Genomic DNA, 17,587 nt, shown 5'->3' on the forward strand with positions numbered 1-17,587 from the left:
TGAGATGGTTGGATGGCATCACTGACTCAATGGATATGATTTTGAGCAAGCTGTGGGAGCTGGTGATGGACAGGGAAGCCTGACACTGCAGTCCATGGGGTTGCAAAGAGTCGGACATGACTGAGTGACTGAACAGAACTGAACTGAGACCCTCCCCATTGGGACTGAGCTAGATATGCCAGAAGCAGTTGAACTAGTTATGCCTTTCCTTTTGTTCAGATCAATCTTGTTACCCACCAACATGATAATGATATAATCACCTCTCTATGCTCATACATCTTCTGCCCACTTATCTGTTTCCTCAAAAAAGTTGATGTCTACAGGATAATGTGTTGCAGAGAGTTGAAACGTTTAGTTGAGATTCAAAGAGAATAACGTACCTGTCTTTCTCTTTGCTCGTCTTTTTTTTTTTTTCCTTATGCACTCATGCTTGTATTGTTTTTATCCTCTGTGCTAGTTTTACCAACCCCTCTATTGCTTCCTGCAATCCCCTTTTCAGGTAAAACGTGGCATAATATCCACTTGTGATGTCGAAGACAACCACAGCAATAATTGAATCACGAATGTTGCTAGAAATTAGGCTGCAAAAGTGCTTCTAGCCAGCTGTGTTCCATAACTGCAGCTAACTAGCTTTCTAAAGGCTAGAATTTAATGAAGGGAAAATCAAAAGAGTCAAGGAAATTGGGTTCCTGAAAAGTAGCGGCTATGGCTATAACCAAGTAAGTGCCTACCATCCTAAGAGAGGTCCTATCTCAGTAGACTGTTTTCATTAAGGAAGACCCTACAGAGCAACAGATTTAAGTACTCGAGACTATTTGTACTTTGTTACATATAGGTAGAGATTAGATGAGAAGAGACAGAATAAGAAACAGCACAGGGTTTGGTGATTTGGGGAGGTTTCACTTTTTTTTCTTATTTATTTAGTTATTTTTGTGGAGGTTTCACTTTTTAGTTCTCCTTTATCCACAGGTAATGTGGGCTTACATTACAGTACCCTACTGTGATGAATAGGCTTAAGTGGTTGAGGTACCGGGTTAGTGACGTGGGAGTGAACACTCACTATTCGGTCCTCCAAGGACATGACCTTAGACAGGAAGTCAATGCCAAAGGTTGCCTGCAAAGGAGGGGCAGATACTTACTCTGTACGCCTCCTCTACTCCCAGTACCAGGCAGTCTTAGACCCAGAAGTAGAGAATGGCCCTTGAAAAGTGTCCTGGTTCAACTTTTCAACGCTTAACAATAGATAACTTTGAGGAAAAGAATCCCCAGGTAAGTCGGCCAAAGAAGGGGGCAAAAACGTACTGTGTGATGCCTTGTACTGGGCTCATCCAGCAGGTGCCTTCCAAGCTCTTGTACATAAAGTGGGTGAGAATAAGTAGGCCAGATGACACCCTGGGTGAAAAGGATATTGATTCCCCTGAGAGACCCCTACTCCATTCTGTACCATCACATCTTCTTATCCCCAAAGCCCAACCTAGGCTCCCACCACTCTGCCAGCCAAGGATTGCAGGGCTTGGATTTGCACAGAGACTGGCGCTCGGGCGTGATGGATCCAAGGCTGAAGCCTCGGCGGTGGGCCTTGAGGTGTCCTTTGTGCTTGGCAGATGGGTGGCACTTGCTGCCTGGGGTCACTTGGCACTCTATCCAACCATCAATGTCACCTTCAGGCCTGGGCTTGGGGCCATGCCCTCTCAGGCCCTGCCCACAGCCCTGAGGTGGGGCAGCTGGGCCGTGTGTGATCCTGGGAGTGGGATAGTTGGGGGTGGGATGAGGGCAGGGATGGCCAGGAAAGCTGAAGCACTCACAGAGGGTAGGTGACCTTGCCAGAGGGAAGTCGGATCGTTTGGAGGAAAAGCATGTGCTGCAGGAAATCTAATCACTGGTGTGGAGTGGGGATGGGAGGCTTGGCGGGGGGGAGTTGGTTCATTCTAGATAGTTCCATTACCCTCCTCCAAGAGGAGGAAGTACCAAAGAGATCAGAAGGCACATCCGGACAAGCTGATTTATTGAGTTGCAGTGGGACTCCCACACATAGGTACTGGAGCCAGGTGCTCAGCTGCCCTCATCCCCCTCAGCTGCCAAAGCCTCCTGGCTCTCCTCTCCACTGGGCTCCTGCTGAGCAAACTCCTCGATGACTATGTCCTCAGAGCTTGCAGAAGCAGCAGAAGGGAACGGAGGGTTAGGAACAACTCTCTGAGCATCATCCACTCCAATTTCCTGACCCCAGAGAAGTGATCCCTTCCTTGCCACTCAGCTCAGACCCTCACCCCCTCTCAGCTGCCCCCGCCCCACATGGACCACACTGGGCTTGTTTCCTTCATTTCTTCCCCAATCTCCCAACACAAAAGTCCCCCCCCCCCCCACTCTCAGAGGGGAAATAAGAATGGTGGGGTGGGAAGGGGAGAAGGCATGGAAAAATGAAAAACAGGAGAAATAAGGGCTAGGAGGCAGGGAAAAAAGACAAGACTGGAAGGGATGAGGGTGAAGGACGACTGGGAGAAGAGCAGGAGGTGGAGGGCGGGGGATGCAAAAAGGGAAAGTGGGGCTTATGAAAAGCACTGCACTGAACTACGACACGAAGTTAAACCATATGTTTCCACTGCACACCTATTGAAAGCAACACTCCAGGGAACCTTTTTAACATTTACATTGTCGTAAAATGGAGAGTGGCATGGGGAAAGGGGTGGGGGGCGAGGTTTCCAGGTCTCACATTTTCTTACCTAGCAGCCTCTGCAGTGAGCATAGAGAGGGAAGGAAATATGGATTAAAGCTGATAAGTTCCCTGAAGAAATGTCTTGTTACTCTTCCCTCTCCCTTTTTGATCGTCTCCCTCTCATATATACAACACACACATGCATGAATACACACAATTGCCCTGAAAACCTATTCACCCACCCTACCTACTGCTATAGAATCTCTACTCAAACTGCCAGTCCTAGATTCATGAGATCAGAATTGATTGGTCCCCAGCCCTCGGGACCACTGTTCCTGTGAGTCCCACCTGGTCACTTACCGTCTGACGGCTTTGGATGCATCAGGATCAGGGGGAGCTCCACACCAACATCACTGCAAGGATCCCAAGGTTGAGTTACAGATCTCCCTCCAAGACCACTCCCTGAACCTCTCTTCCTCAGTTATTTGGTCCTAGGATGCCCTTAGATTCTCCCTCATCACTCTTTTGATCTCCTGATTGCATCCTCCCTTTCTTGCCCTGGTCCCCCCCACCCCATAGTCTCTTACCTGGCTGTCAAGTCGCCTAGGATGCTGAGGGTAGAATGACACCCTAAAATTAGCAGCTGGAAATGGAATGTAGCAACCTAATTTGACAGGGGAATTAGGGATTGTAAGGCCAACCCAACCACAGAATCGGTTTCTGGAAGGGAAGGTAGCCTGCTCATGGAGCTCACAGGTTTGGGAAACGGGTCCAGAGAAGGGGTGGGTTGAATGGGTCAGTCCAACTGGGAGGAAAACAAAAGTGGCTCCCCAGCCCCTGCCCAGACAGACCTTGCATTCTCACTCACCCTCCACAGGACACCATCAGGTTGACTCTGACTTTGTAGGACACCAGGATCCCCAGCAGCTCCTTGTCCACTCCTGGTCGAAGACTGGGAGGTGGTAGTATTCATTGTTGTGTGTGTGAGGGGAAATGGCTGCGAGGGAGCTAACTCATTCAATCCCCCAGTCCCTTCCTGTGCATCTTTTGTCATCTGACAGGTCTCCCAGGCTGTGATCTCCTACTCATTGGGATCGCATTTCTGTTCCTCAAATCCAGTTTTACCATGTCACCCTCTGCTCAGGAGGCTACCTCTCTGAATATAATTAGTACACTGCTTGACTTTCACAACCCTTAACAATTTGGCCCCACCTAGCCTCTCTAACCTTCCTGACCTAACTCCCTAACACCTGGGATACAACCTAACCGGACCCATCCTCTCTCCTTGCTCAGAACAAGCCGTGCAGATTCTTACCTTCTAACGTTTCCCCAGGCTATATTCCCAACTTGGAACTCTCTTTTCTTCCTCTATTGCTATCCAAATCCAACACATTCTTCAAGATCTAGCTCCTTCTGTCTCCTCCAGCTATACTGGCTTCTTTGAACTCCTATTGGATTTATAATCTGAACTACACATACTAACATTTAACTGATAGATGGCATTTGCATTCCTCTTTGTTCCCCATTTAAGCCATAAACTGAAGGCAGAAACTATCTTCAACTTCTTTGTACCCTCCCACATTGCTTAGCATAGGAATGAGTATGTAACAAGCATTCAATGAAAATCGACTGATTGAAAAATAAGGCACAGGAGTTCCCTGGTGGTACAGTGGATAAGAATCTGCCTGCCAGTGCAGGGGACACAGGTTCGGTCCCTGGTCCAGAAGATTCCACATGCTGCAGGGCAACTAAGCCCTTGTGCCACAACCACTGAAGCCCACACACTCTAGAGCCCATGCTCCACAAACAAGAGATGCCACCACAATGAAGAGTAGCCCCTGCTCACCTCAACTACAGAAAGCCCACACACAGCAACGAAGACCCAGTTCAGCCAAAATTAATTACTTAATTTTAAGAAAAGGAAAATACAGAAAGCTATATGATCTTGGAGATTTTCCAAGATTTTTCATTGCCCTGGGATGCTGATCCTCTATCTGCAAAGTAATGCTATTGGGATGATTTCTCAGGCTCTTTGAAGCAATAACAATGTATTGCTACATGATTAATAAGGCACAGAGAAAGGCAGTGGGAATGAATGCTTGTCAGATGGTGGCAGATGGTTTTCGGTAGGAGACACATCTTACACTAGGGCCTCCAAGTGTTAGGCATAGGACCAAATGAATGACAATATAATTCTATCAGTTCCTATCATGTTCTTTTTTGTCCTCTTTTCTCTCCATTTCTCATCTGTCTACCACTGAACTTCTATCTTCACTAGAGAGTAGCTGCTACAGAGATCGCAGTGTTAGAGCCAGATGACATGTGATAGCATCTTTTCCACCTCTGCCACTGTGCAAGCTTAGACAAGTTCCTTCGTCTCTCTGAGCCTCAGGGCCATTAAGTGTAAAGCAGTAAGAACACATATCCAGCCTAATTAATGAGATTCTTATGAGGATAACAGTACCATACATAAGACCTTTTTGAGCTGTAAAAATACAACATAAGAAATTTTTCCTATCCACTTTTTCCTTTCTTATTGCCCATGACCTAAGCCTGTCATTGGTCCCATGGGTATTATTTAGCTTACTGTTGGCCCTCTTGCCTAGAGGTGTCTCTGAATGTTTAAAATTTTTTTGAAACAGGTAGGCTTCGTTGAAGGTGAAACCTCAAAACTGTGTATATAGCACACAGTGGGTTGGGGGGTAGAAAATGAAGGCTGGGAGTTACGTGTGAGCTTACATTGTGCTAGAGGCCAGATTGGTGTCACCCTGCTTGAGTTTGCCATCCAATGCCAGGCCCTGTTTCTGGCAGTTGGGTGCCAGAAGCGGGGTTACTGCAAAGCTCTTGGAGAAGGTGGAGTTTGCAGCTATAGTCTCCCTTTGAAAGGAAAAGAAGAGAAGAACTTAAGCTAGGCTTGCCAACTAAGTGATTCTCATTCCCAAGAGTATTTTGCACAATTCCATGAACCTACTGGAATATCCAAGAGAGCTGACATGTCTGACTGTGGAGAGTGGGAATGATTCACTCTGCTGGAAAATCATCTTGTGCCCCCACCCTCTCTCAGAATTCGATGATCCTCTTGTGGGTATCCTCCCTCTAGCTCTCTTGAGAATCCCTCCCTTTTTCCACATCAGCCCTCACCTTGATCTTCCTCAGTCCTGCCCTCTTCCCCATTTCCTTCTTTCCCTAATCCTCTCCTCTGTCTCCAGACCCCAACCCTCTTTCCACCACCCTACCCCTCAGCTCTCTGACCCCAGCCCCGGCGCCAGCTCACGTGAACTCCTGAACGAACACAGTCTTGGTGTACTTGTCTAGTGAATACAGGACGACATCTGTGATCTGGTCAACTGAAGAGCCAGGAAAAGCACATGACTATAGTTAGTCATCCTCAAGACCCCAACTCACTGCCCTTATACACGGGTACACTTCATGTGATGTACTAAGATGTGCATATATGGATGAACAGAGATGTATGTTTTGATAAGCCTGCAATGGAAGGAAACCCTAGATGAATGCAGACTAGGTAAGTGGGGGCAGAGTTCTGGAAAAAGACCTATGAATTTGGGACGAGGGGCAGGGAGACAGGAAAAGAAGCTCACCTGAAATCTTGATTTTTTTGATGACCTTGTTGGTGGAGTTGTTGATGGAAACATTGACAGAGATGGGTTTGCCATGATAATTTACCTAAAGCAGGAGGAGAGGCCCGTTATAAGGTTGGAGGGAGAACACTCAGATAAAGACCTAGAATTTGTTTCCTCAGCACTCTTGCCGACCTGGCCTCCACCCTGTCTTCCCAAGTAGGAGATCAATAAAGAAAGGGTTTCAGAGTGGTTGCATGCTAGGGAGCAAGAAATGGGGGTCACAAACCTCCTTGTCCATCCAGGCCTGGAGTTGTAGGGGCTGAGCTGACAGGAGGAAGCGGCGCACAGTCTGGGCACAGGGGCCAGGGCCTGGTTCCAGGGGGGCAAACTGTATTTTCCGAATCACCAGCCGCACAGAGTCTCTAAGTAGAGGCCAAGGGGACAGCCAGAACATCTCCTTAGGACCCACAGACCTTTCTTGTGCCAAACCTATAGCCCAGTCCTCACTTGGGTGGTGGAGGTGGCAGAAGGTTTCCCTCAGAGAATGCCTCTGGACCCTCAAGGTAGGTATCTAGACCATAGGTCAGCAAACTATGGCTCACTGGCTAAGTCCGGTCTGCTGCTTGTGTCTGTATGGCCCACAAGCTAAAAATGGTCATTACATTTTCAAGTGGTTGAAAAAAATCAAAGAACAATATTTTATGACATGTGGAAATTATATAAAATTCAAATTTCAGTGTTCATAAAGTATTGGAACATAGCCATGCTTGTTCATGTACGTACTGCCCATGGCTGTTTTCATGCTACAGTGGCACAGTTCAGTAGGTACAACAGGAAGTACATTGTTCACAAAGCCTAATATTCCTTGTCTGGGCTTTGACAGAAGAGTTTGCTGACTCATGCTCTAGAGCAAAGAAGAGAAATTAGAGGGGAATCAGAAATGGGCATCTGAATTGGTGATGCTGCTACAGAGTTAGAAGTAAGGATGTTTTTGTCCTGAGAGCAAGATCTGTTTCCTGGTGCAGGCTAGAGGCAGGGATTTTGAAGTTGACCACAGAAACACCTCTTGGAGACTTTCTCCTCCAGGTTTTCGGCACAGAAACTCTTCACTTCAAAGTCAATACCGCAGGCCTGCAAGGGGGCAGAGGCAAAGAGAACTCATTTCTGACACTGCCCACTCCCTTCCTCATGGGTTTATAAGGAAATGTCTGATCCCATCCCTTAGCTGTCCCTTTCTCCAGTCTTGTCCATTTATCCCTCTGTCCGTCTTTTTGAGAACCCAGACCTCACCTTTCCTGTATCATCAGGACCTGGCTGCAGTGTCACCGAACAGGGCAGGTTGACAACCATCTAAAGGATCAGAAGGAGGTCAGCAAACAGAAGCAATAGGGACCCCTTTCCTCTGTTCTCCTTGTTTAGCTTCCTCTCTTAATCTTCCCTAGAAGCCTTACCTAGGGCTTGGGGTCAGTACCTGCAGGGTGAAGGGGTAGGCATTGTCCCCCAGCTTGTGCAGCAGTCGCTCCTGCAGGACTGTGAGGGGGCCCCGGGGGCTGTTGGGCTCAGCTGGGACCACTTGTTGGACCTGTACGTACAGATCTTTGCGGAATGTCAGACCAATCACATCCAAGTCATCATGGCCATAGCGAAAGGCACAGGTCAACATGACAAACACTGCAGGCAAAGGAACAAGAGACCTGTCAGGTCTGAGGGGGAAAGGAGGTCTTAATGGCATCAGAGGAAGCTCAGAGGAAGACATGGAGAAACAATGTAATATTATCAAACCAGTATGGCCATAAAGAAAAGGATTAACACATTTGACTACAGTAAAATTTAAAACTTCTTTACATTAAGAATCTTTATAAATAATGAAACAAGCAAAAGCCTGAGAGGAAATATTTGCAACACATGTAACAAAAGTTTAGTGTTCCGAGTATCTAAAAAAACTCCCACAAATCAGTAATAAAAACACAAACATTCCAATATAAAAGTGTGCAAAGTGTATGAATAGGCTCTACACAGAAGCGTGGAATGGAATGGCTAATGAAGTATGAAAACATGTCCAGTCTTATTAGTAATCAGATAAATGCAAATTAAAGCCACAATGAGAACATTTCTGCTTCCTCAAAAATTTTTAAGTCTGACAGCACTAACTGTTGAACAATGCTCCAGATGTGAAACAATTGATTACATACTGTGGTGGGAGTATATGTTTGTACAGCCACTTTGGAAAACTGTTGGGCACTGTCCAATAAAGTGGAATCTGCTCATATCTTATGAAATAAGAAGAATTTAGTGGAACTCTTGCTCTTGTCTGTAAGGAGAAACATATGAAATGTCCATGGCGTCAGTGTTTGTCATAGCAGAAAACTGGAAATGATTTAGATACCGATCAATGGGAGAGTGGGTAAACAGTTATGGTATATTCATATCGTGGAATATTAAACTGAGGTTAAAATAATGAACCTGAACTCAATGTATTAACATGGTTAAGTCTCAAAAGTTGAGTAAAAGAAGGATGATATGCACAATCATACCATGTATATAAAGTTGAAAAGCATGTAGAACAATACCAAAGTTGCTCACTAATATATAAAGTTAGAAGTATAGAAACATCATGGGAACAATAAATATCAAATTTAGAATAGTTATTACCCGAGGTGGAGGCAGGAAGGAAAGGAGGGAGGGAGGAAGGAGTGTGGGATTAGGGAAGGATACGTGGGAGACTTCAGTTGGTTTCTGTAATTCTTTTTAAAACTAGGTGATGGGTACAGGGTATTCATTGCATAATTCTCTAGGGTCAGAACCTAGGTTTGCATACAACTTGTGGAAATCCCTCGTGTTGTCTGAGCCTCAGTTATTTCACCTGTCAATAATAAGACTGCAGAAGAGCTCTACAGTTATTACCTCTGTTTTATAGGTAGAGAAAATGAGCTCAGAGCAGCTAAATGACAGCCCAGGATTTTAACTCAGACATGCCTCTAAAGCCCAGACTCGTATGCTCAGCTTAATTCACAGGATGGTTGTAAGGAGGTGATGTACGAGAAATCCCTGTGGAAATTTAAATTATAGATGTGGATGATGATGATGATCATGGCAATATTAGAGAAATGGAACAATGATAATTGAACTTATGCATTACAGCTAGTACCTAAGATTATTGGGAGAAATAGAAAGCTACTTCAGTGCACTAGTGGAGTGTGGGATGGGGTACAGAGAGATATCTGTCCAAGGACAGTGACAGAGACTGAGGGAAGGAAAGATTTACAACAGGGGTTGGGGAAAAAAATGGAATAGGGGTCGAGAATCTTATTTTTAATCAGGAGCCCTGACCCAAAGAAAAGAAAACTACCAAGAGCCACACACTAGTAGAAACCAACTTATTTTTGTATTTTTAAGAAATCAAAATATACAACAGCCAGATTATCTGCTTTTAAAATTACAAACAAGCAAAGAAAATGAATCTATATTCAAAAGATACAACAAAGACTGAAAGTAACGATAATGGTAGTGCTTATAATGTCTGGGACAATGGGCAGCCTCATACCCTGCATGAGGGAGAGTTAATTGGTACAACCATTTTGAAGGGCAGTTTGGCGATAGAAAGCTTTAAAAATGTGTGACTACCCTTTGGCCATTCATTCCTTTTCCAGGCATTTAGTCTAAAGAAATAATTGGACAAGTATGAAAAGAAATACATACAAGCATGTACTTTATGGGGTTGTTTGTCATAGCAAAAAATGTCCAGTGGTTAGTTGGCTAAATACATTATGGTGCACTCATAGAATATAGTACTAGGCAACCAAAAAATTTATAGATTTTTACATATTGCATAGGCAAAAAAGATTAGATATTATTATGTATAATATAGAATTTAAAATAAAAATATAGATATTTTTACACAGAAAATATAAATAAATGTGAACTGGAATATCTGTGAGTATCTCTGGGTGAGAGGATTACAGTCTTTCTCCTTCATCTGTACTTTCTAATGTTTCTTCATGAAGACAAACTTAACAATTTTCAAAAGATACAACAAATTAAATTCATCTTGGTTTCCCGGTTATGCCAGAAAAAGTGGGAAAAGGGAGAGAAAGAATAGGAAAAGGAAAGAGGGAGCAAAGGAAAGGAAAAAACAGAGAAGATGAGGAAAAGAGATGGCTGGAAGGAAGCAAGGGAGGGGATGAAGTGAAAGAGAGAAATCAGAAAAAGAGGAGGGGCCAGGCAAAAGGGTATCTAATAGACCCTGAGCTCAGGGTGTGTTAATCAGATGAATTGTTCTTGACACATCCTGCTGTGGTATGTGGTGGGAAGGGCATCACCCCACCCCCAAGATCTTATTGATTCTCTGACTGTTTACAATCATCTTTTTTTGTGTTAAGAAATAGCTTGTTTTAATTTTTTTAATTCAACATCTAAAGTTATTTATATTTGTGTTTATTATATAAATAATACATATTAGTTGTGTGACAATTAGAAAACAAGAACAAAAAGAGAAATCAAAGTCCTGCCATCATACATATTTCAGAGATAACTGCTCTTAATTTGTTTCATTGGCTTCCCAACTTTGTTTCTGTAATTAAATATAAGGCCACCTTAGATATTTATGACTTCTCTTTCATTGCCTTTTTGAAATGAAACATTTTATTTTGAGATTATTGTAGATTTACATGCAGTTGTAAGAAATAATACAGAGAGATCCTACATCAATTTTTGTTAAACCACACTTCATTCACACTACCACATATATTGCCCTACAACTGGCCTTTTTCATTCAGTGGTGTAGTGTTAGTGTATTTTACAACAAATGCACCTCAAAAGAAAAAAATACATATTTGGAAATGTTATGCAAGTAAGATTATCTTGATAAAAGTAACAAAGCATATAAAAAAGCTAAGGAATAAACTTAAATACATACAGCTTAAATGAATAATAATATAAAACTAAGAGACAGGAAGATTAAAATTAAAGGAATAAACATTTTATTTCCTGGGTCGACATACATTTTTTAAACTAAAGATTTTTTTCTGTAGGTTATTCTGAAAATTTTTTAGGGCTGTGAAAAAATGATTTAGGGTTTAGAACTACAGAGTAATTGAGAGTCTTAAATAAGTTGATTAATTTACTGGCTATACCCCAGAATTCCTCTGATATTTAAAAGTGGGTGGACTGCTTATCCGCACTGTTTAATCTGAGCAATTAAGTTTGGTTTATTCCACAATACCTAAAGGTTACATTTGAACTAGTATTCATCAATTTGTTCTGAACCTTTTTCAAATCAAACCCAATTTTCAATCTGTTGGATCACAGAGCAAGAAATAAAGAAAAAAATGGCAAAGCAATTATTTCAGTGTAATCTGGAACTATAATACTGTAACCAGAGTAATGTCTTTTGCTGTTACTTGCTGTAATTATTGTTTATTTCTTTGTTTGGGATTTTTTTTTTAATGGAAAAAATGGGTTTCCCTACACAAAGGAGATACGGAAAGACATATGCAAATAAAGGGAAAAAGAAATGCAAAGTGGCAGCCTGAAGGTCACATCCAGCCCTTGGAAAAATAAAGTTTTTGATTTATCCAGGGCTTTAAAAAAAATCTCTTAATTAGCTGCCAACATTTGAAAATCAGGACATTTGTTTAATGCAAATTTTAATAATTTAATCCGTATTTTAATAATATGGATTTCTGGTGTACTGGATCTTTCAGTAGGCAGTCTAAGTGTGTGTTCAGGTTAGCAGTGAAGCAAAGGCCCCACCAACAATAAGGGAGAAAATCAGAGATTTTAGAAAAAAGCATTAAATTTCAGCACACATGTAAATTTTGTGTGACCTTGGAAAAGAAAATGTAATTAATGCTTTAGAAATATATCTATTTTAAATATTATTTGGAAGAGGCACTAGAATCTTTTCAGACTTTGAGCCTCTCAAAGTCTTATTCTGACCTTTATTTCCAGTTCCTCTTTAACAATCAGAAAATTTGGCCACACAGGGCTGAAATTCCCAGTTGTTAGCTTCTATCAGATAAGACATTCACAGTTCCCACCACTTTTTAATTTTCTTATAACCCTCTGGTCCACTCGTCCAGCCCACTCATTCAGATTACTTGTCTGGTGTGTGTGATATTTTAGGTTGGGGTCCCTGGCATATACACAGACCAACAAGGATTTTTACTTACTCTTTCGGCCTTTTAAGTAATCAGGGTCAACCAGGACTACACCATCTATGGAGAGGGGAGGAGACAGCATTCTGGTCAGGAAAAGTCCTCAGACTATGAAACAGAAGTTCCTCTTCTGCATGGTCCTTTCTTGGCTTTCTTTCACTCCCTTGCTCCCACTCCCCTTCTCCCCAGGCTCTTTCCCTTTTTGGACTCACTGACCAATGGGTTCCACCATGTCCACATGGTCCACGAAGTCTCGTTTCCCCAGGTACATGGATAGCTGTTGTGGAACAACCTCCCATGTTACTCTCATAATCTTCTTTTAATGAATTCCCTTGAAGGCCCCAACCCAAACCCCTGAGACCTTGAAGGACGTACACACCTATCCTTTTTCCCCTTTAATTTGCCCAGCTGGGTCAGGTTCTCTCACCTTGCCATTGGAGCAGGTCTTCTTAAACACCCTAAGAGGAGAAAATCAGAGGATATGGAAAGGGATTGGAAGAGAAGGGAGGGGGAGAAGAAGGGAAAGGAAAGAAAGGGAATTGGGGAGAAAAGGAACTATTTCTAGGATTAGAGGAAGAGACCCAAGGAGAATGAAGTGACACTCAGGTGGAGGCAACACAAGTAGAAGAGAGGTTGCAAACTCCTCCACCCCAAAGGCAGGTCGTTGGGTTTGGGTAAGCCACAAGTCACAGAAGCAGAGAATTAGCAGTTCTTACTTACCTAGACATGTTGGCCATGGTATGGATGTTGAGCCTTTTCTGGCAAGAGGGGAAGGAGGGAGGCTCAATCATTTGATCCCATTCTCCTTACCTGGCTTTGATATACCATCTGGACACACCTGGTGTGACATAACCTTTTCTTCTTAGGTAGACACCTCACCACGATCTATGCTTCCTATTCTCCCTCCTACCAGGGTTACTTATTCAGGCATACTCTCACCCATCCAGGACACAGGAAAAAAACTCCCCTAGTTTTTACAAATTATTGACTAATCATACTGTTTGTTCTCCAGAAAGGATGAGGCTTTTTTAAATAGCTGGGGCCCTCTCCTCTCAAGAGTGTTTTGGGAGAAGGAATTTGTTTGGAGAAAGACCTTCATCCAGGAAAGTATGAAGAAAATTGTACTGGATGAGGTTGAGCATCACCTAGCACAGGGTAGATGCCAAGACATGTTTGTTAGATACATGAGTGAATTAATGAACAAAACCCAGACTCTGGTTTCTGCAATGGATTCTGAGCCTGAGTTCACCTCACGGTGGCCTTAACACAACTAAGGAAGGAGAAAGGTGCAGGAGAGTAAAGGTGCCCTCATGCTCTTGGTTGTTGATGGCAGAAGCCTCTATGGAAGTTGAAAGCCTTCCTTGACCCTATTCATTGTTCTCATCATCCTCCCCAGATTTGCCCACTCTTACCCCCATCAATGTTCCCAGGTGCTAAGCCTTGATCCTTAGAGAAAGATATCTCTCTAATGCTTTTCTTTGATGTGTATTAGATCTGGCCTGAGAGGAACTTAGGGGAGTTTCAGAGGTCTCTCCCAGGGTATCTCGGCCTGAGTGCCCGTCAGCTCTGTTGGGAAAGGTGCCCCTCAAATGCTTCTTGATATATTGAGGAAGGTGCTAAGGGCAGGGGATATGGGACCTAGTATGGGCTGGAAATAAGAGGACTTTGGACTATTTACCTGGGGAGGAAGGTGAAGCTCACATCCGTCTCCAGCTCTGGTCGCTATGCTCGCCTCTCCAACCTCTTATACCCAAGGTCCTGTGAATTTTCAGATTGGTGGGGGTCAAGGGAGAAGAATAGGGTCCGGGGGCGGGGTCTAAAATACTGCTTTATAAATAGCTCAGGTGCCAAGAGTTTGGAAAGCAGATTAGTGGACAAAAGATTAGTTGCTAAAAGATTAGCTGCTTGCTGCTGAGACAGGGCCAAGGTCAGGGGTTGAATCTGATGGTGTTAAAGTCAGGGGAGCTTGAGAAAAGGAACTGCAGGGTTTTGGCCTCATGAGGCCTTGAACCTGAGGACTGGGATCAAAGGGGAGTCGGGGACATTAAAAGAAATGCAAGGTGAGGGATAGAAATAGGAAGGCTCAAAGTATAAGCCTTTGTGATTCTGAAAGGAGAGTCTTGTGTCACATTCCAGTCTTTCTGTATCTCTTGAGCAGGTATAACAAGCCACACAAAAGCCAAGGGTATGGGAAAGAGCACCCTTTCCCTAGCCCACCGCTACTTGGGACTTGGGGCTCTTGAAGTAATGTTTAGAGACCCAGTTATCCCAGATTATGTGCGCAGCAGGAGTAGATCTCCTGTAAATGAGGGTGGAGTGGGCAGGGGAGGCTGAGTGTACTGAGCTGTGTGCACACATCTGTGAGCCTTGAACTTTTCTCGTTGAAGAGGAAGGTAACACAAGATTCTTGGCCCAGGGGCAGGTTATCCTGACAGAATGTTGCCTGTAGCAATTGACATCTTTACATGTCTGCCCCTGCCACAGTCAACCTTCCCCCATACGCGCCCTCAGCCCTTGACTCGCTCCAATCCCTAAAACTAAGTCCACGCTATAGGCCCTAAGCAGCTTCCCTCACCTCATATGACCACTCATGGAATTAAAGATATTTCTGTCCTGCAGCTGCCAGGACCCCTGCAATGGCAGCAACAAAAGTAATCTTCCTTTCTTGGCTGTCCTTCCCATAGAACACAGCCCCAGGTTTCATGGACATGGAGGATGTAGAGACAGGATCTCCAAACTCTGGGGGTACAGGACCCCACCCTACTTTACCTCACCATAGTGCTAGCTGGGCTTCAGTACCTATCCATAGATGCAGCCTCAACCCTCCAGGATAGCCTGTCCATTCCTCACAGGGTGGCCATGCCTGTGGCTCAGGGGCTGGGCCTTCCCTACCTTCTGCTCACCACTGTGGGTGCTGAATACAGCTGTCCTGTATTCTCTTTGCCCAAATAACCATGTTAGCCTTTGCCATCCCTGTCAGTATGCACCCCAGGGCCTTGGCTTTTAGTCATTGTAACTCTGCTTCTTTAGCTAGAGCTAGAAGCCCAGACTCTGAGGGGAAGGTTGATGTCCATGGGGAAGGTGAAGTCAGAATGAATGTTCTTTTGGACTAGGCTTCAACCTATTTTTGTCTTTAGACCCACATTTGAAGCTTAGTCTCTCTTTCAAATCAGGTCCATGGTCCTCCCAGCAGGAAGAAAGTAGATCTGGTAGGCCTTTAATTCATTACTATGGTTGAACTTAAATCATTCTCTCTTTTCATGAAGTACGTGCATTTCTTGACTGAGGTATAATTTAGCGAAAGTAAAATGCACAAATCTCAATTGCACAGCTTGATGAATTTTTACCTACTGTAGAAGGCTGAATAATGGGCCTCCAAAGATATCAGGTCCTAATCCCAGGAAGCAATGAATTTTACCTTATATGGAAAAAAGGAACTTTGCAGATGTGATTAAATTTAGGATCTTGAGAGGGGGGAGACTATTTTGGATCATCTGGGTGGGCCCTAAATTTAATCACTAGTCTCTTTATGAGAGGGAAACAGAGGGAGATTTGACTGCTGAGACAGAAGGCAATATGAGGATTGCAGCCAGATGCGATGCTACAGGCTTGGAAGATGGAGGAAGGGAAGATGGAGGAATGCAGCTCTAGAAACTGGAAAAGGCAAGGACACGGATTCTCTCCCATAGTCCCTCATGGTTGCAAGGTGGCTGTCACAGTTCAGGCATAGCCCTGCTGATACTTTGGTTTTGGCCCAGGGAACCTGATTTTGGACTTCTGAGCTCCAGAACTGTAAAAGAATAAATGGTATTTTAAGCCATCAAATCTGTGGTAACTTTTTTGCAGCAGTAATAGGAAATTACTACAGCTATGTAACTACTACCCAGATCAAGATATAGAACATTTCTAGCTCCCCAGGAAATTCCCTTGTGTCCTTTTCCAGTTAGTAGTCTCCCAAAGAGAACCATCACTCTGGTTTCATTTCGATCAGGAGTATTTTCATTTTAGGGCTTCCCAGGTGGTGCTAGTGGTAAAGTGCCAATGCAGGAGATGTAAGAGACATGGGTTCAATCCCTGGGTTGGGAAGATCCACTGGAGGAGGGCATGGCAACCCACTCCAGTATTCTTGCCTGGAGAACCCAATGGACAGAGGAGCCTGGCAGGCTATAATCTATAGGGTCACACAGAGTTGGACAGGACTGAAGCGACTTAGCACATACATTTTCATTTTATGAGGAGGCAAGAGTAAGAAGGCAAAGGAATGCATCTCTAATGGTGAAGTATCTGGCCCCTGTGATAGATTAAGGGGAGAGCTATTTTCAGGTCTTTATGCACCCTCACTCTGCACACCCCAATGATATTTCCAAACCCACCCTTCCAGTTAGGAAGTGATGATCAGATCTCTGAGTGAGAAATGGTTGGCTTATTCCATAAGGCATCGTAGCAGACAGGGTTGTTTATCAACTTAACAGGCATCTCTCACTTCCTTCTTTTTGTTTTTATAATTCATTTATTTTTGGTTGAGCTGGGTCTTCATTGCTTCCCTTGGGCTTTCTCTAGTTGCATAGAGAGCTGGGGCTACTCTTCTTGCAGTGCACAAGATTCTCATGGGCTTCAGTAGTTAAAGCATGCGGACTCAGTAGTTTTGGCACATGGGCTTTAGTTGCCCATAGCATGTGGAATCTTCTCCAACCAGAGACTAAATCCGTGTCCTCTACCCTGGCAGGTGGATTCTTTTTATATATCTGTATCTATCTATCTTTATTTATTTTCTTATTTGGCTGCATTGGGTCTTAGTTGCAGCATGTGGGATCTAATTCCCTACCCAGGGGTCAAACCTGGGTCCCCTGCATCGAGAGCCTGGAGTCTTATCCACTAGACCACAGGGAAGTCCTTGCCCTTCCTTCTTGTGGACATAATCCTCATTTTTCAGGTACCCCACCTTCCTCTACATGGCTCACTTCTCCTCTTGGCCAGTCATGATCATTTCATCCTCCTTGCCAGTTGTTGGTTTAGTTATAGGATAATGAAACTCAGGCCACTGAGCTATGAGGGGAAGCATGGTAGGGCGATTCTGGGAAAGGTTTCCTGAATAATAAAAATAAACACACAGGAAGAGAGCCCTATCGTCAGTGGTATTTCCACTTTTGGATGCAATGCCAGAAATAAAACAGCCACCTTGTGACCATGAGGGTTGC

At 43.9% G+C, this 17,587-nt stretch overlaps 2 protein-coding genes across 3 annotated transcripts in view; one reads left to right on the forward strand and one right to left on the reverse strand.

The window, feature by feature from the left end:
* Window positions 1-17,587, forward strand: part of P2RY4 (pyrimidinergic receptor P2Y4) — a 36,241-nt gene that overhangs the window by 4,420 nt on the left and 14,234 nt on the right. The window lies entirely within an intron of this gene.
* Window positions 1,724-12,660, reverse strand: ARR3 (arrestin 3). Its single transcript, XM_061137614.1, has 13 exons — window positions 12,606-12,660; window positions 7,706-7,905; window positions 7,525-7,584; window positions 7,298-7,365; window positions 6,521-6,656; window positions 6,253-6,337; window positions 5,928-6,000; window positions 5,393-5,530; window positions 3,522-3,605; window positions 3,241-3,264; window positions 3,014-3,066; window positions 2,721-2,730; window positions 1,724-2,149 (listed from the first exon to the last, which is right to left on the reverse strand). Exons 1-13 carry the CDS (start codon window positions 12,658-12,660, stop codon window positions 2,053-2,055), a joined length of 1,083 nt encoding a protein of 360 aa, XP_060993597.1. The 3' UTR covers window positions 1,724-2,052.

Source organism: Dama dama, chromosome X (genome assembly GCF_033118175.1).
Source record: "Dama dama isolate Ldn47 chromosome X, ASM3311817v1, whole genome shotgun sequence".
Taxonomy (NCBI): Eukaryota; Metazoa; Chordata; class Mammalia; order Artiodactyla; family Cervidae; genus Dama; species Dama dama.

Excerpts from the sequence above, each read along its gene's own strand:
- ARR3 (XM_061137614.1), bottom strand. The coding sequence starts at position 12,660 with ATGTACCTGGGGAAACGAGACTTCGTGGACCATGTGGACATGGTGGAA. Across the intron at positions 6,657-7,297 it reads GAGGAGAAAGTCTCCAAGAG|AGACTCTGTGCGGCTGGTGA; the intron begins GTGTTTCTGTGG and ends GCCTCTACTTAG. Across the intron at positions 3,067-3,240 it reads CTAGGCGACTTGACAGCCAG|TGATGTTGGTGTGGAGCTCC; the intron begins GTAAGAGACTAT and ends GGATCCTTGCAG.